General features: G+C 37.6%; 1 protein-coding gene and 1 pseudogene across 2 annotated transcripts in view; both read left to right on the top strand.

The window, feature by feature from the left end:
• The window catches only part of LOC142352132 (WD repeat-containing protein 93-like), a 116,504-nt gene that overhangs the window by 42,984 nt on the left and 50,985 nt on the right, over nt 1–22,535 (top strand). For both annotated transcript variants that reach the window (XM_075404512.1, XM_075404511.1), the window contains exon 7: nt 1,811–2,059. In XM_075404512.1, coding sequence (XP_075260627.1) covers nt 1,811–2,059 — 249 coding nt within the window. The remainder of the gene's footprint in view (nt 1–1,810; nt 2,060–22,535) is intronic.
• LOC142351878 (uncharacterized) lies at nt 11,941–13,973 on the top strand (annotated as a pseudogene).

The following is a 22,535-nucleotide window of genomic DNA, read 5'->3' as shown; positions in this document are numbered from 1 at the left end:
TCAAGTCTTGTTCATTTCAATTGCAATAGAAGCTATTTTAACTGTTAAGGGTTTCAATAGAAGCTAAGGGTTTTATCTGAACAAAAGAAAACACTAACATTGGCGAGCGTCGCTAAGAAAATTCTGGTCGGCATCAACTTAACTGTGGAAATTTTTGTTATTTGCCATTGGTTAATTTTTCGAGTGCGTCGATTTTGGGTAGAAACTGAAAGTGCTCTCAAGAAGATCAAAATGGTAACAAAATGCGCGTAGCGATGAAGAATTTGGGACTGTACATTGGCAGATGAGAGAATATTATTGAATTGTTAACCATTTTTTAAGCTGATTGAAATTAAATATTTTAATTTGCCCATGTCAGGTTTCGTTTAAATACTCATTAAAAATTTGCAAAAGAATATATATATATATATATATATATATATATATGCTGTTTCTCCCCATAAAATAGGAGATATAGAACGCTATAATATATAATCTGAACAAAAAATTTCAAATTTTCTGTCACTGACAGCCCGAAATGGGCCAAACTTGTGGATCAGCGAATACAGAGAAAAATTGAGCCCCTCAACCCTATAAATCGAGAGAAAATAGAATTGGGATACTCCTCACTATCTGAGGAGTCTAGGGGCTTCTATAGTTAGGGTTACTGGAATACTTTGGAATACCAAAAATTTGCTTAAACTAAGTTGACTCAAAAATGCTTTTTTTGCAAGTCCACCCTCGAACAATTCTTTGAGTGACGCGTATGAGGGCAGCAGTAAATAGATATCCAAGTGCAGGAGTTGTTTGATGCTAACAAAATACTCCAACAACCGATCAATTTGAAACAGTACTTCACGAAATACAAACAAGAGAACAAAGTGTACAGGGAACACTATTTCAGTCACCTTGAAAAGTTTTTTCTGTTAGTAGTTTTAACGGCTACTTAACGGAAAGAAACAGATATGTTCAAGGATTTTTATTCTTATGGAAAATTGTAACCAAAAAAATGGTCCATAAGTACTCTTTATGGCGTTCTATGTGAAGTAAGATACCATAAAAGTGAACTTTGTTTTTTTATGACTTTTAATGAATCCAAAACTGGGTTTTTGAATTGATTTGAAAAATAACTGAAAAAGTCGGGCATTTCGTGTTACAGCTATTTGTGGAATATTTGCGACCATGAAACGGTCCATAAACATTTTTTATGTCGTTTTATGGCACGTAAGGCACTATAAAAGTGAACTTTTTGTTATTTTGACGTTTAATGAATCCAAAACTAGGCTTTCGACTTCATTTGAAAAATAACCCCAAAAAATCGGGCATTTAATAATGCAGAATTTTCATTGGAAATTTGTAACCATAAAACGGTCCATAAAAAGTTTTTTTTATGGCGTTTTATGATAAGTAGGATACCATAAAAGTAAAGTACAGAATTTTGAAATTTTATGCACAGAAACGTTATTTTGGCTTGTCTGCATGTGGCCCTTTTGGCAGTTATTTGGCTGTTTTTCAGCTATACTCAAAAATTCTATGATCGTTGTATGCTTAGTAAGTTTCCGTAAAATCCATATATGGCGTTTTATGATTAGATAGTTTCTGTTATGGTGGTCAACCTGGGTAGCGAATACCTTCAACGGTCAGGGTCAGTTGTGGCTATTTGCCGGCAATCGCCGCACTATCTTTTGAAAGTGCGATGTAGGTGGTGTTAACGAAAACTCTTTTTGAGAGGTACGATCTTCTATTGGACGCTTGTAGTAATACTGCTATGTTAATCGATAGAATTCGCATGTTTTAAATTAAGAGAATTCAATACAATTAAAATTAACAGGTGTGGCAATGAGTCCTTACGAGATGTTCAAGCGAGCAGAGGGAGTAGTGCCTGGCAGTGGTCTCCTGGGACACCAACTGTCTCTAACCCACATGGAAGTGGCCAACACTGCCTTCAACATGCTCAATTCTAGAAACCTACACTTACTGCCTCAGTCTGAAACTGTCACCATCGATAGACAGCCGCAGGTTCTCTTCTTTGTCCCTGGAAGGTTGACTCCAGTTGGCATTGACAACGAAAGGGAAAATGGTAAGAACCTCTGATGCAACCTCAGATTAATGGACACATCTCAACTGAAATCCACAAAAGACAATCAGTTGCTATGCAGTGCCACAAGATTTTTTAATCCGGGGACGCGAAAAGTAGGGCTCTTACCTATATAATATAATTTGGAAACATTCCAGCATAATTGATCTGACTACGAGATTGATGAAGTAAGTTGTGTTAGGAAAAACGAAGCAATTAGTGGCATGATGTCGCTCGAAGAAACTGAATCTAGAGCACAGCAAATATTGCGATCTTATTCTGTTTGCTCCAATTAGTTTGTTCGTTACTTCATAGCTTAAAGACTAACTAAGTTCGCTTGTTTCTCGTAATGTGAGAGCTAAAAAAAGTGAATATTCGATTTGCTGAAAACGAAAAAGCTGACGCTTCTGTTTGATCGCTATGGAAGTTAATGCTCAGTATGAAAATAGCTGTGCTCATCAAGGAATTTTGTTCCTCCTTCTGGCAATCGAAGTTTTGGGCGGTCTGTCAAGGACTCTGAAAAAGGCCTTACTGCGCATGTCATTGTTAGCTGATAGCAGAAATTATCCGTAAGTGGGACATTCCATTGCCTTCGATAGAGCAGTTCAGTCACTTTCTGTTCTTATTATACGAGGATCAGCTACTATGCTGTTGTCGCGAGCTCAGTAGTTGAACGCAGCAATTAGTTGAATTTGTCTGATAATTAGCGACCCGATTATGTGGGATGCAATGTGAAAATAACTATTCCTAGACGCTTGTGTTGAGCTGAATAACCTATTGATGAAATAGAAACACGCTCAGAATCATTATTGAACTCACCCAATGAGAGGGGAGCCTATTGTCAAGCAATGTCATCCAACAGGAGGGGACTTGGGCTCATTTGAAGTTCAATAACGCGAGGAAATTAAAAAACGAGAGCTGGAATGCTGAGGGAGAGAGCAGGAATCATCAAAGATTGGAGACAATATTAAGATTGGCAATAAAAAATAATCAGCAAACATTTGAATTTTAGATCAAGACAAACCAAAATTATTTTACTAAAGCAGACCACGCAGAACATTATTGATTGTGCACGTAGATCAATATTTGTTGACGTTGCACTCACTGCCACTTGTGTTTGACAATAAATGCCAGTTCTACCTGAATTATTTACGTTTGGAAAACCTACTTTTGACCAAGATCACCCAATTGGGGAGTTGAACTAATAAAATGGTCCAATCTTTCAGGAACAAATTAGCAAAAAGCAGTTACTCTTGTGTTTAGCTCAAGCTTTGAACCCGGGGACAGTTCGAAGCTGTTACATGGCTTGTGTTGAGGAGTTAACCAAAGGAGGACACGAAAAATAGCAATTAACCAGAAGACCAATGGCCAAGGAGTGACCTACGTTTAGATTTGAGACGACTGACTTGCTCATTTTTTGTAGAGACTTCTTCAGAGTTACAACCTAAGCATACGTTTGTGTTAGATATTAAAATATCTGCTTTCAAACTAATCACAATAAGAATAAATTTTTAATAAAGCAGACCACGCAGATTGGAATAAGATTTTATTCTTATTGTGATTAGTTTGAAAGCAGATTTTTTAATATCTAAAACAAACGTATGCATAGGTTGTAACTCTGAAGAAGTCTCTACAAAAAATGAGCAAGTCAGTCGTCTCAAATCTAAATGTAGGTCACTCCTTGGCCATTGGTCTTCTGGTTAATTGCTATTTTTCGTGTCCTCCTTTGGTTAACTGCTCAACACAAGCCATGTAACAGCTTCGAACTGTCCCCGGGTTCAAAGCTTGAGCTAAACACAAGAGTAACTGCTTTTTGCTAATTTGTTCATGAAAGATTAGACCATTTTATTAGTTCAACTCCCCAATTGGGTGATCTTGGTCAAAAGTAGGTTTTCCAAACGTAAATAATTCAGGTAGAACTGGCATTTATTGTCAAACACAAGTGGCTGTGAGTGCAACGTCAACAAATATTGATCTACGTGCACAATCAATAGTGTTCTTCCTGCGATGAGCACTATCTAAATCAAAATAATTAAATAAGTCCAGTGGGCCGACGTTACGTTATTTTCTTCATTAACCTCATTCCCCTGACCAAACGAGTTTCCCTATAGATTTAGTTATTAATAGCCGCCCTCATCTTCTCAGCAGGCTATTATAGCGCTCCTATATTTTTTTACAATTCAAAGAATTTTTACAATTCAAAGAATTTGAATTGTATTGGGGCGCTGTCTTTTTTTTAAGATCTGTTCACACATTTTTATGATTCTTAAGTCAAATTGGAGTGGTGATTTTGGTCACGCCGAAACAGGAAATGGAGCGAAAAAGCGAGTGGTTTTGCGGCGTGAAATTTTGTTGCTCCAATTTTAAAGTAGAGTGAGAGTACGGTGTTTGAACAAAAACTCGCTTTATCGGTAGTGGTTTTTTGTTCACATGCGGCAATTTCACTTTGATTTTTACTGTTTTTTTCGTTTTTTGGATCGGATTTTTTTCTAAATGGTTTTCCCAATCCATTCATAGTCCGTTCTAGGTCTAGTTCTTTGTTTGAATTCAATTTTTATTTCTCGCTAGTGGTTTTTTTGTTCACATGCGACATTTTGACATTGATTTTCCGTTTTTTTCTTATTTTTTTTATCTGATTTTTTTAAAAATGGTTTTCTCAATTCACTTTTAGTCCATTCTAGGTCTAGTTTTTCTGTTTAGTCAATGAAAATTCTTTGAACTGTACGTCAGGACTTGTCCGGCTATGTTTTTTTACTTCGTCGATCTTTTTTTTCGCTTTACCATTTTGCCGCTTTTTCGACATTTTGCGTGAAATCTTTTTGACTTCTCTAGGCTAGTTTCTCTCATTCTTCTAAAAGTGAGTTTGAACATCAGTTGCTCAGCAAAGCAATTCAAAATGAACAGAGTCAGTATAAAAAATTGAAGTCAGAAATAGAAACGGGGTAAACCCATAAAGCCCAATTTTAGATGCCCGCTATTTGAACGTCGTTCCTCTAAGTCTTAGTTACCATCTCTTATGCTTATTGGTATTGATAGTAGCACTTGTAGCCTCTCTCTAAGAAACACAAACATTTTCAACTACAAAATGCCGTCAAAATAAATCGGACTTAAAAAAAAGTTTTTGTACAAAAATCTTTTTTTTTTCAATATCTTCTATTCTTTCAATCCCAATCATGCTTATTGGAATCAACGGCGGCTATTTTCCGGCAATCTGCCGGGTATGTTCTTATGTACTCAAATTCCTTTGACCATTATATCATCGATTTGCATGGTGGTCATCGCCATCGTGGGTACTACAGACATGAGTGCCAACATCAACTAAGCACATGTTCACTTCGAATTGTGCCACAACAGGAGCACGTGGATGGACAGGGGGCACATTCCGGTTTAATTGAGATAAATTGGTACCGTTCGTCGGGGCCGAGCATTTTGACACAGGGGTGGATGTGATCCTTAGTATCTTTGACAGTGAAGCGGAGGGAAACGAATGATTATTTTCTACAAAGTGGGGGCGTTAGTTGTTTTGGCCACCTTTTCTGACAACGAAAAGGGTTGTTTACCACAGGATTCAACCAAAATGTAAGTCTAAACTCTTAATCGGCCGAAAAAGATTCGGAGAGTATAAGCATCTAAAACAAAAATACAACAGGCGCGCGTTAAGAAAGCAAACACAAAGTCCAACCAAAATTAAATCAATAGCTGAAACTAAAGCAGATAGTCAAGGAAAATTATAATGAAGTGGAGAAAAAAAATGTAGCGTACTGTGAGAACAAAATTTTAGCTTTTATAGTCAACGTTTTATTTTTTGGGTCAATGGGAGGCCGCGAAAAAACGATTTTGTCTAGTAGTGGCCTAGTCAATGGTTTCGAGCACAAGGAGAGCTCGGTTTGCAATAGTGTCCCACACCTCGGAGTTGAAAAAAAATTTACGGTCCAATGCTTCCCGCTCGTTGCTTCCCGCTCGATGGGTGGATCCTCCCTCTATTTCGCCAAATTGACCGTACCACATCGATCATATACAGACATTATCCTGGGGGCATCATTAATCAATGGCAATGTCAAAGTTGGGAAATTAAAGTAAACGTACGACTCCTTGCAAATATTGGCTGGCGGTAATACAATTTCTTAAGCGCTCGGGTAATGGTAACAAGCAGAATAGATTCTCGTTCATGAACAATTTTCTGTCGCACGTTACAGTCAGATGTCGGCAAACACAGCAAAATTTTGTGCCGAATTCTTAATTTGGTCTATTTTGATTGAAGGGTCGCGTTTGCAAACCTCAATAATTGAGTTAGCACTGGCAGATAATCTCCGAAACAAGTTCTTTAAACAGGGCCTTTTTTCTTTACCAAACTAATTCCCTTGACCAACATTCTTTTTCTCAGCCAGATTCCGATTTTCTTTTCATCCGACCTATTCTAATTCCTCTCATCATAAGCTTATGCATTGGTATGGTCCTCGTCGCCAACTTGGGTACTAAGGGCATGAGTGCCTGCAACACGCAAGATCAAGTTCACTCCGACTTATGCAACAACATACAGGATTGCATGAACAGAGCCCATTCTGGCCTGCTCTTGATGAACGGGGACATAATGTCGGTGTCGAGTATATTGGCATAAGAGTGGATGTGATCCGTTGTCTCTTTGGCAGTGATGGACCTGGAAACAGAGGTAAATCGTGGAAATTTCTGCAAATAAAGAATTAGTACTTCAGTTTTTGACATCCTGAAGCTTCTTCGTTTTAGATATACGTATTTTACTTGCCATGATGCGCAGAGTTGTTGGCTGCGTTTTTGGAAGTCCCTCCAGGGGAATGGCTGGCATCAAGTAGCAGACGTGAATGGAATAGGTTTCTCAAATTTCATATGCATCGTTAAACCCAGGCTTCAACCTCCCTTCAGCGCTGAAATGTTGGTTGGCCAAAACAGATTCGAGTTTGCGTATGTAGAACAAAAACAATTGACACACATTTCAGAAAACAATTTTTAGGTCGAATGATAGTGAAACTGAGCAGATAGTAGTAAATTATCTGGAAACAAATGATAAAAAGTTGCAATGTATTATAAAAGAAGTATCACCCGTCATCAATAGCCTAAGGTTTTACTCTGTGGTCAGTAGCTGGCTAAGAGAAGAGACTTTCATTAATCCTTGTCCTATTCAACCGATTCGAGCTCGAAGAGAGCTCTTTTGCTATGGTTATCAACTCATCGCAGTTAAAATCAGCTCACCAAATCATTTCTTCCTGCGTGGCGCTTGTTTGCATCCTCTCAATGCTTCGCCAAGTAGACCGTCATACATCCATCCTCTACAGACGGTATCCTGTGGGCATCATTTGTTAAGCGAAATGTTTATGTTGGGGATTCAAAATAAGGATACGGCTCGTTGTCATCACTGGTTGGCAGTAACACAAGTTTTTAAACTATCAGGCAACTAAGATATCAGAAAACGAAACCAAATCTGTCTGCAGTGTCAAATTTTTAAGCAAAACGGAGGAGTTACTGCTTTTCGGCAGTTGTTGCCGGAAAGGTCGGATCATTTAAATAGGTCAACTCTCAATTTGAGCAATTTTGATTGGAGATTAGCATTTGCAAGCATAAATAATTGAGTTAGCACTGGCAGATAGCATCCCAAACATAAGTGGCAGTAACAACGAATATTGATCTTCATGTACAATCAATAATCTTCATCCTGCGCTGAGATGTTTCTAAAACAAATTTAGATAAATTCACTGGGTCTTCATTTTTAGCTCGTAGTTTCTTTTTGTCTGATCTTTTCAAATTCACGTGACCATTCGTCTATCAATTTGAATGGTCGTCGTATCCATTTTTTGTACTAAGGGCTTGAGTGCCAACACCACCTAAGCATATATTCATTTCGACTTGTGCAACCGGGGTGCTTGGATAATTAGAGGGCACGTTCTGTTTTGGTTCAGAGGAAATGAAACCAGTCGTCAGTCCCATGCATAAGGGCGTAGAGGTGGGAAATACGTGCGTTATTTTTGATAGTTTTTTGGCATCGAAGAAGTAAACTCATTTAAATGATCATTTTTTGTCCTGATGCTGAGAAATGCTGATGGAATTTTGAAATACCTCCAGTTGGAATGGCTGGCATAAAGTAGTAGACATGAAGGGAATAGGATTCTGAAATCACATTTAACCCCAGGCGTCAACCACACTTCATCACTAAACTCTTGTTATATGTTTGTGAAAAAGCAAGCAATCGGCACACGCGTTAGACAATGTCCAGCCAAACATTTCTCGATCTTATGTAGAGAATAAGAGTTGATACTAAAAGATAGTAGGAGTAAATTATCTTGAAACAAATGCGAAAAGATTGTAATGTGTTATGGACCACTCCTATGGTCATCAATAGTATAAGGATTTACTCTTTGATCAGTAGAAGGCCACGAAAGGACACTTTCATTGTTCTTTGTCCTAGTAATACGGTTCCAGCACACAGGTCATCGTTTGCGCTGGTTTTCATCGCATCGAACTTGACGAATCAGACTGGGCATTCTCGTGCTAATTTAGTTGACAGTTTTTTGCCATCCAGAAACTAAACTCATTTTATTGTCCTGATGCTAAGACATGTCGGATGCACGTTTGAAGTACCCCCAGGAGAGTGGCTAGCATCTAGTAGACGACGTGAGTGGAATAGGGCTCTGAGGTTGCATATGCATCGTTTAATTCTGGCCTTAACAAAAATTTAACCCTAAACTTATGTTCGGCCGGAACATACCGGAAGAGTATATGCATCTAAAATGAAAAAAAAACAATAGGCAAATGTTCGGCATGCATCACACACACAAAGTCCAGCAGTAAATTTTGAGTTGAGAATAACGGTTGAAACTAAGCAGGTTGTCAGAGTAAATTATCTTGAAACAAATAATAAAATTTTAAACTATTATGAAAGTTATCACTGTTATAATCGTCTTCAATATTGGAGGTTTTACTCTTTGGCGAGTAGCAGTTCACGAAGGAACATTTTCTGTGCTCAATGTCCTAGTCAATCCGTTGGAGTGCAAACAGCTCAGAATTTGCGATTGTGTCCATATCATCGCAGACGGTGTCCTCTGGGCAGCTTTCGTTGAGCAAATTTTTGAAGCTGGGAAGTCAAAATAACAGGGCGCATTCTGGTATGATCCAGAGGAAATGAGGCCACTTGTCCACACCAAGCATGCTGGCATAGTGTGGCAAAAGAGGCGTTAATTTATTTGATAGTGTTTTTTTACATGCAGAATCAAATTTGATCTAGATACACGTATTTTACTTGCAATGATGTGGAGACATCTTGGTTGCAGTTTTGAGGTACAAACAGGGGAATGGCTGGCGTCAAGTGGCCGACGTGAATGGAATACGATCCTGAAACTTCATCTGTATCGTTAACCTCAAGCTTGAACCACCCTTTGTCTAAAATTTTGGTTGGAGGAAACAGACTCGATGAGTACATGTGTTCAAAAATGGAAACAATTGGCATACGCGAATGGAGTACGGTTCTGAAACTTCATCTGTATCGTTAACCTCAAGCTTAAACCACCCTTTAGGTCTAAAATTATGGTGGAAGAAACAGATTTGATGACGCGTCGAAAAATGCAAACAATTGGTATGCGTGTAGCAAGCACACACACACACACACACACAATGTCCAACCAAAAATTCAATAATTAGTCATTTTCAGCAGAGAGTAGGAGTTGAAACTGAGCAGATAGTCGTAGTAATTAATCTTAAAACAAGTGAGAAAATTCTAACGTATTATCAAAATAAAATCACTCTAATTGTCATCAATATTGTAAGGGCTTACTTTTTGATGAGCATCAGGACACGAAAGGAAATTTTTATTGCTCAATGTCCTAGTTCACGGGTTTGAGCGCAAATATCATCGAGACCTTGTACTGGTCAGTCGGTTCCAGCTTAGCTCATAATTTGCGATATTGCTCAACTCTTGTGCCAAAGCTTGGATCGTTCTTATAATTCACCTCTCCAATGGGGCTATGTTGATTGCAAACTTAGTTAATTGATTTGGCACTGGCAGAAATTGTCCAAAACGTAAGTGGCAGCGATAACAAATTTTGATCTATGTGCACAAGCAGTAATCTGCATGCAGTTAATAATTTCACTGGTTATTTTTATTGCGCGCATGTTGGTGCCTCTTGCTGCCTAGCCAAATTGATTATCATTCATCGACGCTCTACAGACTGAATCTTGTGGGCATCATTTGTTGCGCTAAATGTTGATGTTGGGGTTTCAAAATAAGGATACGGCTCGTTGCCATCAATGGCTGGCAGTAACACAAGTTTTTAAACTATCGGGCAACTAAGATATGGGAAAACTGCACTAAATTTTGTCTCTGGTGTCAAATTTTTTGTCAAAACGGAGGAGTAACTACTTATCGGCAGTTGTTGCCAGAAATGTGGGACCATTGAAATGGTTCAACTCTCAAATTGAGCTATTTTGATTAGAGTTTAGCGTTTGGAAACATAAATATTTGAGTTAGCACTGGCAGATAATGTCCGAAACATAGTAAGTGGCAGTAGTAACTATTTATGACCTACGTGCACAATCAATAAACTTCATACTGAGCTGAGCACTTTCTAAAACAAAAGGATAAATGAACTGGGTCTGTGAATTGTCTTTATCATTATCAATATTTCCCCTGACCTCCATCCGCTTCTTCTAAACAAGTTTCCGATAGATTCTTTTCATCCAATTTTTTAAATCCTCTGACCAACATGTCTCCGCATAACGTTTTACATGGTCGTGTTTGCCAACTGTGGCACTCCGGGCATGAGTGCCAACGTCGAGTAAACAATTTTTCTATTAATCTTTGTAACAACGTGAACACGTGGATGAACAGAGCGTGCAGTCTGGTTTGATTAAGATGAAACGGTACAGTGCGTCGGCGAAGAAACTCGACGAAATAAGATCAGTTGCCGGTGCCGAGCATGCTAGAATTGGGGTGGCAAATACACTAGTTAATTTAATTGGACAAAGTTTTTGACATCTGAAGACCAATTTTATCGAGTAACACGTATTTTACTTGCAATGATGCGGAGACATGTTGGTTGCACTTCTGAATTACAACAAGGGGAGTGGCTGGCATCAAGTGGCCGAAGTGAGTGCCCGTCCTTGGTCACAGTGAGTTTCAGTGCTGTACCATTGACTTTCAATAGTAACCATTACTGAACCAGACAAATAGAAGTGTAAATACTTTTGCCAGTCTGCGCAGACTCGATTAGGCAACATCCCAGTCTGTCCTTTTTCTTCGCAGCATCATTTACATTATTGGTTAACACTGCACAGAATGTTTCAGATCAGACTGTACATACAAAGAACTAACAGACTGTACATAGCAAATTTTGAAAATTTCGAATGACTGATATCATGCATGAAATTTTCAACGTGGCGATACCCGGAGCTGCATTCTAGCTGAACTTCGAAAACTACACCACAATTAACTCACACGTCGACCTCCACCTGACTTCCGCCAACCTCCACCGACTTCCGCCGACCTCCACCCACTTCCGCCGACTTCCATCGACCTCCACCGACCTCCGCCGACTTCCACCGACTTCCGACCTCCGCCGACTTCCACCGACTTCCGACCTCCGCCGACTTCCACCGACTTCCGACATCCACCGACCTCCGACGTTTCTACCTGAATGACGTGAATGCACCAATGTATTAAGCCCGTGGGGTGTCAAGCCCAGTGTTAATCAGTGTATTTATGTTAACCTTTTTCCAGTGTTTGAATAGTAGACTCAATAATAGTAGTAGACTCAATAGTACTCAATGGTGTTCATATGTTGTGTTTTTCAGATTTGATTGAAACTTGTGATTAAAATTTGTTTTGTTGACTCGAGACTTTGATTGAATTGTTGTATATCGAAATGGAGCAGGTCGTTATAACCGTCGTTGAGTTGCATGAATCTATTATGAAATGCCAGCAGGAAGTTATGTTTATAGTTGCAGATCAGGAAAGAAAGTCATGTCATGGTATTGTTACGGTCAGGAAGGTGTTTGACATTGACAATGAGAGGATGGATCTTGTACGCAATTTGCGCAAAAGACGGGCGCCTGCGAGTACTGTAGTGGTGGTGAATGAACGCAAGGGGAAACGCTTTGAGTGCGGGTTTTGTGATTATGAATCACGTGCGCAGTATATCACTGCAAGACACGTTACCCGCGTTCACCATAAAAGCATTAGGCCTACGAAATGTGATCTTTGCCCATTCAAAACAAATATTCAGCAAATCTAAAGAGACATAATCAAAGAGTTCATAATTCTGTCAATTTGAAAAGAGTTCATAATTCTGTCGGGGTCAAATTCGTCGCATTCAACAAGCTGAAAGTCATCTACAAAATCATCTTCAGTTGTTCCATTAAATTATTTATTGCATTGCATTCAGTCTTCATTGTTTATATTGTGAATGATACTTGTTTTATTTTTACTTCTTTGTTTTACTTTATAGTTTGTTTACTGGATTACCTGGTTACTTGATCACTTGGTTACTGGATTACCTGACAATTATTGATCGTAATAGATTTAAAATCAGCTGACTCCTGATTTTTGGGTTTGTTTATATCGCCGTTTAGCTGATCCGGCTTTGATGACGCCCAAAAAGTTGACTTATTGATCTTCTCTACTGAAATGAAATCATCTCGGGCTTAACCGTTGCTTATTGTTGTCATTCTAATTGCTGATAAATCGCGCTAATGAAAGTTGACTTATTGATCTTCTCTACTGAAATGAAATCATCTCGGGCTTAACCGTTGCTTATTCTAATTCGCATTTGCTTATCATTTATCGCATTTGCTTATCATTTATCGCATTTGCTTATCATTTATCGCATTTGCTTATCATTTATCGCATTTGGATCGACCAGTTTCAACAGGGTGGAACTGTTCCATTTAATCATGTTATACACGTGATCAAAATTTAGTGCTCATAACGTACTCCCTCACTCGTGTTAATTATACCATAGGGGGGGGGGGGTAGTTTCGTGGGGGAAAGGTAGTGGGGGGCTATAATGGGAAACACACCTTAAGCTAACAAAACAAAGATAATATAATTTGAATGATAGAATTGGATATTCAAGTAAAAATGAAACAGTTCCAACAGGGATCAGAAAGACAGACCTCGAATAACAGCATAGTCGATATGCCTCTCACAGCTGCTAGCAAAACTGGAAAGTTGCTGCTCCCATCGAAAGAGTACAGAGCCAATTGCTTGTACAGAACCAATTGCTTGTACAGAACCAATTGATTGATGAGATGAACAAAGCTGGAAGATTAGCTGAACCTTACAATTGTATTAGATACTTCCCAACGCAAGCTCTTAATTTTGCGTTTAAAGATCAAATTAAGGCTCTCTTCAAATCCAACAAAAAATATCCTCACTTATTCAACTTCAGTAAGAACATTGCTGTGCCGGGTCACTGTCTCTCTGCTTTGTCTACTCTCTGGATTATTGCCGAACCAGTTTGGAAATGATGCGAAAGTTACTGGAAAGAGCGGAGAGCGACAGTTCAACGGAATGGTAGACGTCTACAGAAAGACATTTGCATCTGACGGCATTGGAGGATTGTACAGAGGATTCGTGATCTCTTGCGTGGGTGTCTGTGTATCGAGGCTTCTACTTCGGCATGTACGATCGAAGCCCATATTCTTGGGAGAGAACGCCAACTTATTGCTTACCTTCTGCTTGGGATACGGTGTGACCGTAACTGCAGGACTTCTATACCCCATAGGTACAATTAGACGACGAATGATGATGACATCTGGACAAGCTGTCAAGTATAAGGGATCAATTGACTGTGCGATGCAGATTATGAAGAATGAAGGATTCATGTCCATGATGAAGGGAGCCGGAGCTAACATTTTGAGCGAAAGGAATGGAAACGTCTCGAAGAATCGTCTATGAATGTGCAATGTGCAATGATCAGTACCAGTGATTTATCTAGTTAACAATGCTCCTATTCTAGTTAACAATCAATGTAAATGTGTGCAAGTGTGTTTTTTATGTAGTATTTCACTGTAATGGAAGCGGACGTACTAGCTAAGCAATACTTGCTTTCCACCGCAAAATATGTTCGACCAAAGCGCGTTCCGCGGAGATTTGTGCGACAGTAATCTCAAAATATTGAATCGTGAAATTGGTTTAATTGCTTTGTGGAGACCAGTTTGACAAAGTTTAAAATAAACCTTGATTCTGCTCATTAACGTACTCTTCGGCGACTCTATGTAGATGAAAGTAAAGCGCACAAGGCTCATTGAAGAAAATATTTGCCTTCTGAGGAGTTTAAATAACAAAATTCGGCTCATTTTTGATGACTTTGTAATGGAGAACGAACGAGTCATTTTGTTGAGCGAAATAACATCTGAAAATATGCAAACTAGAGAATGAAATGTTGGTTCAAATCTCACTGAGCGCGAATCTGAATGTAAATCAAAAATTACTTATTGTCAAATTTTCGTTGATATTAGCATAAGAGGGGTACCAGAACCGAAAACAAAAGACGTATGAGATAGAACGGGAGCTGATTGAAATGTCCATTAAATTTCAAGGAAACAAACAATTTAAACTATACTTATTTAGAAAAGATATGGGACTTGTCCTCAATGCGACTGCTTGACAGGTCGAAAATAAGAGCAAATAGGTGCAAAGTCCAAAAATAAATTTCCATTTTTGAAAACAGTTAATTTCACAGTTATTAATAATAATCATTTATATCTACATATGAAGCAATTGAGGCATCTCATGTCATTATCCAATGTTCGATTGCGCAAAATTTCAAAACCAATGGGATCAACGATTATTGTTTTAACTTAAAAAGAAACCAAAAATCCTTTGGAATGTACAAATATCTAAAAATCTGACATTTTCATAGTAATATCAAACCTCGTAGTAACCGTGAAAACAAAGCCGAGAAACATATGTTTGAAGCTAAAACCTTTATACACATAAAATTATAGCTCACTGGAATCGGTTTGTGACCTGTGTTTACAGGGACTGGGCTACAAATAGAGCGAAAAACAATTTCAAATAGACGAAGCTCAAAAACTCAAATCTATATTTGGAAACACATATTTTCAAAAGTCATGACAGAATTTGGATTACAACAAAAAGCGATGGATTGAGTCGAACACCTCACAGAGCCAATTGGGCCTGTTAATAATGAGACTAAGTCATGAGCCCACAAAAAAACAAATACATAAAGAAACCAAAACTTCAAACAATTGTACATAACACAGTTCAAGGCACTATGATTATAAGATGTTACCTGAAAGAACTGTAAATCACCATTTTACCTTCATCTTAACGTCAACAAATCTTCCTTTTAAAACGACTAATTAGACATGACAACAAAATGAAACACAAAAATTGAACAGTATAGAAATCTCTTTACATAAATTGAACTTGGCCCCATTTTTGACGAAAATAGTCTAAATTTCGAAAAATTTAGCATAAATGCTAGCCACAAAACTCGGATCGATCAATGCAACAACCCTCTCCTCTATCTTTAGAGATGAAATCAATTTTACTACCTGTAACAATTTAAACATAATTTAGCAAAATTGACAAAAATTTGGTCAAAATTCCCGAAAATTTGGTCAAAATGTGAATAAAAACAGGTGAAATACGTCTAATATTCACAAAACAGTTAATTTCACAGTTATTCATAATAATCATGTATATCTACATATGAAGCAATTGAGGCATCTCATGTCATCATCCAATGTTCGATTGCGCAAAGTTACAAAGCCAATGGGATCAACGATTATTGTTTTAACTTAAAAAGAAACCAAAAATTCTTTGGAATGTACAAATATCTAAAAATCTGGCATTTTCATAATAATATCAAACCTCTTAGTAACCGTAAAAACAAAGCCGAGAAACATATGTTTGTAGCTAAAACCTTTATACACATAAAATTATAGCTCACTGGAATCGGGTTGTGACCTGTGTTTACAGGGACTGGGCTACAAATCGAGCGAAAAACAATTTCAAATAGACGAAGCTCAAAAACTCAAATCTGTATTTGGAAACACATATTTTCAAACGTCATGACAGAATTTGGATTACAACAAAAAGCGATGGATTGAGTCGAACACCTCACAGAGCCAATTGGGCCTGTTAATAATGAGACTAAGTCATGAGCCCACAAAAAACAAATACATAAAGAAACCAAAACTTCAAACAATTGTACATAACACAGTTCAAGGCACTATGATTATAAGATGTTACCTGAAAGAACTGTAAATCACCATTTTACCTTCATCTTAACATCAACAAGTCTTCCTTTTAAAACGACTAATTAGACATGACAACAAAATGAAACACAAAAATTGAACAGTATAGAAATCTCTTAGCCTAATTCTTGTGATAAACTTATTAAATAGATCAAATTTAGCTAGGGACTTGAACAAAACATATCCGCCGGTGCCAGCATTGGTTCCACAGGATTATATTCCAAAGACCCGTCGTTCCTAGCTTGACGGGCACTTTTTGTTGCTGTACCTTTTCTGCGTCGTCGGTGCCAGTATTGGTTCCATAGACACTACCAGTCTTTTCATCCACTTAAGCCGCCGGTGCCAGTATTGGTTCCATAGGCTATTTATTAAATAAAATCTTAATGCCTCCGCGAACTCGTAACAATATCGGTTTCACCAGCGATGATCTAGTTGAAAAATTAATAGCATGCACGACTACGAATTGTCCTGTACATACAAAAGTTTTGGTGCCCGATAATTTTGACTGCTCTCAACCTTTCACTTGCGGTTTTTGCTGTGCTTCTAATCAGTTGAAACATTCAAAATCGTACTCTGAAGCGGTTACGAATTCCTTGAAAAATGAGCAGCAGACTCGAGCAACACTGTTTGCTGAAATTCAGCAAGAGCAATCACGTAAAGATGCAAAAAGATTAAATTTAGTCGTAAAGGGGACAAAGCCATCTGAGAACTGTACTGGCTACGATATTGTTGAAAAAATTGCAAATCAAATTGATGTATCTCTTGTGTCATCTGATGTTCAATGTAAATGGATTGGAAAACCACAGCGTGATACAGGAAATCAGTTATTGCTTCTCAAGTTTAAAGAAATGATAAAAACGAAATCAGTTTCTGCTTAAGTCAGTAGCATTGAGGGATTGTGAGAATTTCGATGGTGTATATGTGTCACCAGACTTAACTAAAGCTGAGAGAGTACAGCAGTACAATTTGCAATTGCAGAAACGTCAACTTGAAAGTCAAAATCCTGCAAATATATACAAAATTCGTCGTGGTCGTGTACAACAACAGAATTGACTACAGACAAAATGCTCCTCTCAAATTTCGATCCTCCTTCTTAACGTTCAGAGCATTCTATCGATTGAGAGAAGACTAAACTTTTGCCAGCTCTTAAGCTTATTTTCACGCACTGTTGTCTGTCTGACAGAAACATGGCTTGATGATTCGGTCAGTGATAATGGAGTTTTCGCAGCTCACCCTTATACAGTCGTTCTGCGATCAGATCGAACGGCTGGCCATCATGGTGGAATCCTAGTGGCAATGAGTACCGCTTTCTTGGGTACTATTAACTTAATTTATTATTCAAAGTGTGAGCAATTTTGTGTTCTTGTCTTAAGTAACCAGACTCTTACTCTCTGCATTATACTTGCATATCTACCTCCTCGAGGATCGGTGTTTTATGTCAAACCTGGTGTTACAGAAAACAAACTGCGAAGTGTTTTTGCCGATATGGAGGCAAGCCTGAGCTGTGATCAACGCAAAGTTGTCCAGTGAACTCTACTTGGTGATTTTAACTTTCCCAAAGTACGTTGGGAGTCGATCTCTTCGCCTCATTCTGACGAGCAAAAATTGTTAGAATTTTTATGCAACGATTTATTGCTTACACAGATTATTAATTTGCCTACTCATAAGCTTGGAAGTATTTTGGATCTAATTTTTTGCTCCCACCCCGACAAATGGGACTTCAATATTGTAGAGCGATTGTGCTCAGATCATTATCCTATTCTTTTAACAAATGTTGACCTAGATTACCAATATGCAAGTGGGCACGCTTATGAAGTATTTTGCGCTCTCAATCAAAGTCTTAACAGAAAACGGAGAAAACGCTTCGAAGCTCCATTCTATTATTCATCGCAGACAATGCATTGTTTAAATAAACTAAATACAGCTCGAAAACATCAGAAAAATACAGTTGAATGCCTCGAAAAGGAGCTAATGATTCTTATTGACATGGACAAGCAGGTCTTGTTGAACAGTGTACAGAGGTTTAATACAAATGAAGCGTTTGCTATGTTGAAAAGTTTAAATGGTAGAAGTTTCTTCCCTAAACAAATGTTCTACAAAAACGAGGTGTCTTTTGAAGGCTCAGTGAAAGCAAATCTTTTCAACAAATTTTTTCAATCAGTTTTTCAACCGAAAACTGAAATACGATTGAATGACCTTGTGTGCGGCAATGAGATCAAGTTATCTGATGTTCAGTTCAGCCTTGACGAAATTCAAAATTATCTTTTAAGGGTCCCCAGTAACGCGACTCCTGCTTTTGATGGTATACCGCCGACTATTTTAAGTAAAGCGGCACATACATTAGCACCATTCGTCCATCTTGTTTTCACATATATTATTCATTCACAATTTTGGCCCGAGAATTGGAAATGTGCCTATGTTACCCCTATTCACAAAAAAGGACCTCGAGCGGACGTTGAAAATTATGGGCCTATCTCAATACTCCCGAGGTTATCTTTAGTTTTAGAGAAAATTCTATTTCTGTTTATTTATCCAAAGATTAAAGATCGGCTGAATCCTAGACAACATGAATTTCGTGCAAAACATTCTACAGTTACGCAATTGCTCACATTTCTGCATGAGTTATCTGAATTTTGACGGAAACGTGGAGCAAGTTGTTGTTTATTTAGATTTCAGCAAAGCTTTTGATTCTGTGGACCACTCCACGCTGCTTTCCAAAATTATTCAATTTGGTTTTGACGAAAATTTTGTAAAACTTATTAATTCTTATTTATCATCTAGACGTCAATGTGTTAATTTAGATGGTGTTTTATCAGAGAGCCTTCCAGTTACTAGTGGTGTTCCTCAGGGAAGCGTGTTGGGACCGCTTTTCTTTTTAATTTTTCTTGATGATATGATTGACGTACCCGAAGTATCAAAAGTTTTCTGCTACGCTGACGACACGAAATTGCTCTGCCATGGCGAATTCTGCTTGAATAGTGCTCAAAATGATCTATGCTCGTTGCGGTTATGGGCTTATTGTAACTATTTGTCTTTTAATTCAGCTAAAAGCGGTTATTTACATATTAGTAGAATGTCATTGGATAATATACTTCTTGGTGATGTCGAGATTCCTTCGCTTGATAATGTTACGGATCTGGTAATTGAGGTATCCAAAACGTTGAAATGGAGTCTTCATATTTAAACAAAAATAGTAAAAGCTCGTCGATCGTTCAATTACTTGAAGCTCAGTGTTCCGTTCAACCTCCCATCTGGAGTTAAGTTCAATTTATTCAAGGCATGTGTTTTATCGGTTCTTCTAAATGGATACCCTGCTTGGTTTCCTGAAATTTCTGATCTACGGAAGTTAGAACAGCTCAATATCCATGGCCTGCGTTGGTGCTTTGGTTACAATGACTACTCCTCCCTGCTAAAATTATCCAACTCTCTGACAATATGCTATCAACTCATCGAGCGTGACATACGTGTTTTTACGGCAATCTTAAACAACGAGAATTGCAAATCTTTTGACAAATTTTTCAACTTGGACTCAAAGGATTTAAACCTACGAACACTTGATCGTGAACGTGTGGCGCTCACACGAGCTAAGAAAAGATGTACGGAAAAATCGTTTTTCTTCAGAGTTGAACGTATTATAAATGACGCCGCGGATTTACTTAATGTCAGCATCAATTTCTTCAAGGATACTTGCCAATCCAAAACCGCAACTCAAAATCTACGAATTGCAATGAGAAATGATAAATATGATTTTGACTTATCTTGCACGTGGTACCTTAGGTGTAGATGTAGTTTCTGTATAGCATGACTCTCTGTTTAATTAATGTTTTTCTAGCTGTTACATAATTTATATCATTTTTATCTTTGTTATACCATTTGTATCATCATCCTTGTTTATACCCTCAGAAGGTAATTGAAGTCTTATACTACTACTACTACTACTACTCTGTACATAAATTGAACTTGGCCCCATTTTTGACGAAAATAGTCTAAAGTTCGAAAAATTTAGCATAAATGCTAGCCACAAAACTCGGATTGATCAATGCAACAACCCTCTCCTCTATCTTTAGAGATGAAATCAATTTTACTACCTGTAACAATTTAAACATAATTTAGCAAAATTGACAAAAATTTGGTCAAAATTCCCGAAAATTTGGTCAAAATGTGAATAAAAACAGGTGAAATACGTCTAATCTTCACAAAACAGTTAATTTCACAGTTATTCATAATAATCATTTATATCTACATATGAAGCAATTGAGGCATCTCATGTCATCATCCAATGTTCGATTGCGCAAAGTTACAAAGCCAATGGGATCAACGATTATTGTTTTAACTTAAAAAGAAACCAAAAATTCTTTGGAATGTACAAATATCTAAAAATCTGGCATTTTCATAATAATATCAAACCTCTTAGTAACCGTAAAAACAAAGCCGAGAAACATATGTTTGTAGCTAAAACCTTTATACACATAAAATTATAGCTCACTGGAATCGGGTTGTGACCTGTGTTTACAGGGACTGGGCTACAAATCGAGCGAAAAACAATTTCAAATAGACGAAGCTCAAAAACTCAAATCTGTATTTGGAAACACATATTTTCAAACGTCATGACAGAATTTGGATTACAACAAAAAGCGATGGATTGAGTCGAACACCTCACAGAGCCAATTGGGCCTGTTAATAATGAGACTAAGTCATGAGCCCACAAAAAACAAATACATAAAGAAACCAAAACTTCAAACAATTGTACATAACACAGTTCAAGGCACTATGATTATAAGATGTTACCTGAAAGAACTGTAAATCACCATTTTACCTTCATCTTAACATCAACAAGTCTTCCTTTTAAAACGACTAATTAGACATGACAACAAAATGAAACACAAAAATTGAACAGTATAGAAATCTCTTAGCCTAATTCTTGCCTAATTTCTAGATCAATGCAACAACCCTCTCCTCTATCTTTAGAGATGAAATCAATATTACTACCTGTAACAATTTTAACATAATTTAGCAAAATTGAAAAAAATTTGGTCAAAATTCTCGAAAATTTGGTCAAAATGTGAATAAAAACAGATGAAATACGTCTAATATTCACAAAACTTTACACCTCGATAACTCCCCATGAAAAGCGAAAATTGAAAAAAAAATTTCCATATTCTACGCTGGACGGGCTTTCTAATGATACCACTCACAACTCTCTACGATTACTATATCGATCGGCCAAAATTGACTGAACAAACAAACCCGTTTGAGTATATAGTCCCCCCCCCCCCTCAAGAGGGGTCGGAAGAATAACTTTCAACAGATAATCAACCGAATAAAATGTTTAGAAAACCCGATGTCGGTAAAAGTTTTGGAAAAGATGGCCTTGGAAAAGATGTTTCCTATATTTCTTATGGAATTTCGTAACTGTCTATATTGCCCTCTACAACTAATTCAAAGAGATCACGAAGAATTGTCGTTGAGCTAACGATACCAAGTTTGATAATCTCTTTGGTAATTTTGGCAGAAAATTTAAAGTAATCAGATAACGTCATTTTTGATCTGAGCATTGATATTTTCAAATTTGAAGATCGTTAAGGCTAAGCTTCGGATGCAGATTGTGATTTAAAGATCTTAGTTAAATGATTGCAAAAAAACTTGATTTGCGAGATTACAAATGTACGTCATTGTCATTCATTCATTTGGATTTCTGTTACTTCTACTACAGTGTAATTAACTTCAACTGTTTAACGTTGTGCACGCATTTTGTTGTGCGTTTTGTAAGTAGTATGGTAATTTTTTTAATCAACACCTGTGGCGATCATTTCAAAATTGAACACAGTTTTATTGGTTTCCCCTTTCCATTTTTTGAGGACAATTTCAAAGGTAAATAATATTTCTTCGGATCTGTTCTTCTTTTTGTTCTCATGCGCCCCCCTACCCCCCCCCCTCACACACACACACACACGCACGCACACACACACACCACGCTCAAACACCACACACACATACCACATACACAGCACACATCACACAAGTTTTTTTAGACTACAAGGTTATCAAATTGTTTTCATCATTAGGTGTTGTTTACTTAATAACAGTGGCGATAAACTCGTAGTCTAATGCTGAAGTGTTTTTCCAGTGTCGATCGTAACCTAATTTAACTGCTATTATCGTAACAGGTGTTGATTAAAGTTGATTAAATGACTGGTGTTAATTGTTGTTGTAATCTGATAATTCAATCTTC

This window comes from Convolutriloba macropyga, chromosome 13 (genome assembly GCF_964194025.1).
Source record: "Convolutriloba macropyga chromosome 13, txConMacr16.3, whole genome shotgun sequence".
Lineage (NCBI taxonomy): Eukaryota > Metazoa > Xenacoelomorpha > Acoela > Convolutidae > Convolutriloba > Convolutriloba macropyga.
Note: the sequence above shows the minus strand (reverse complement) of the source record. Positions and strands in the feature narration are given on the sequence as shown.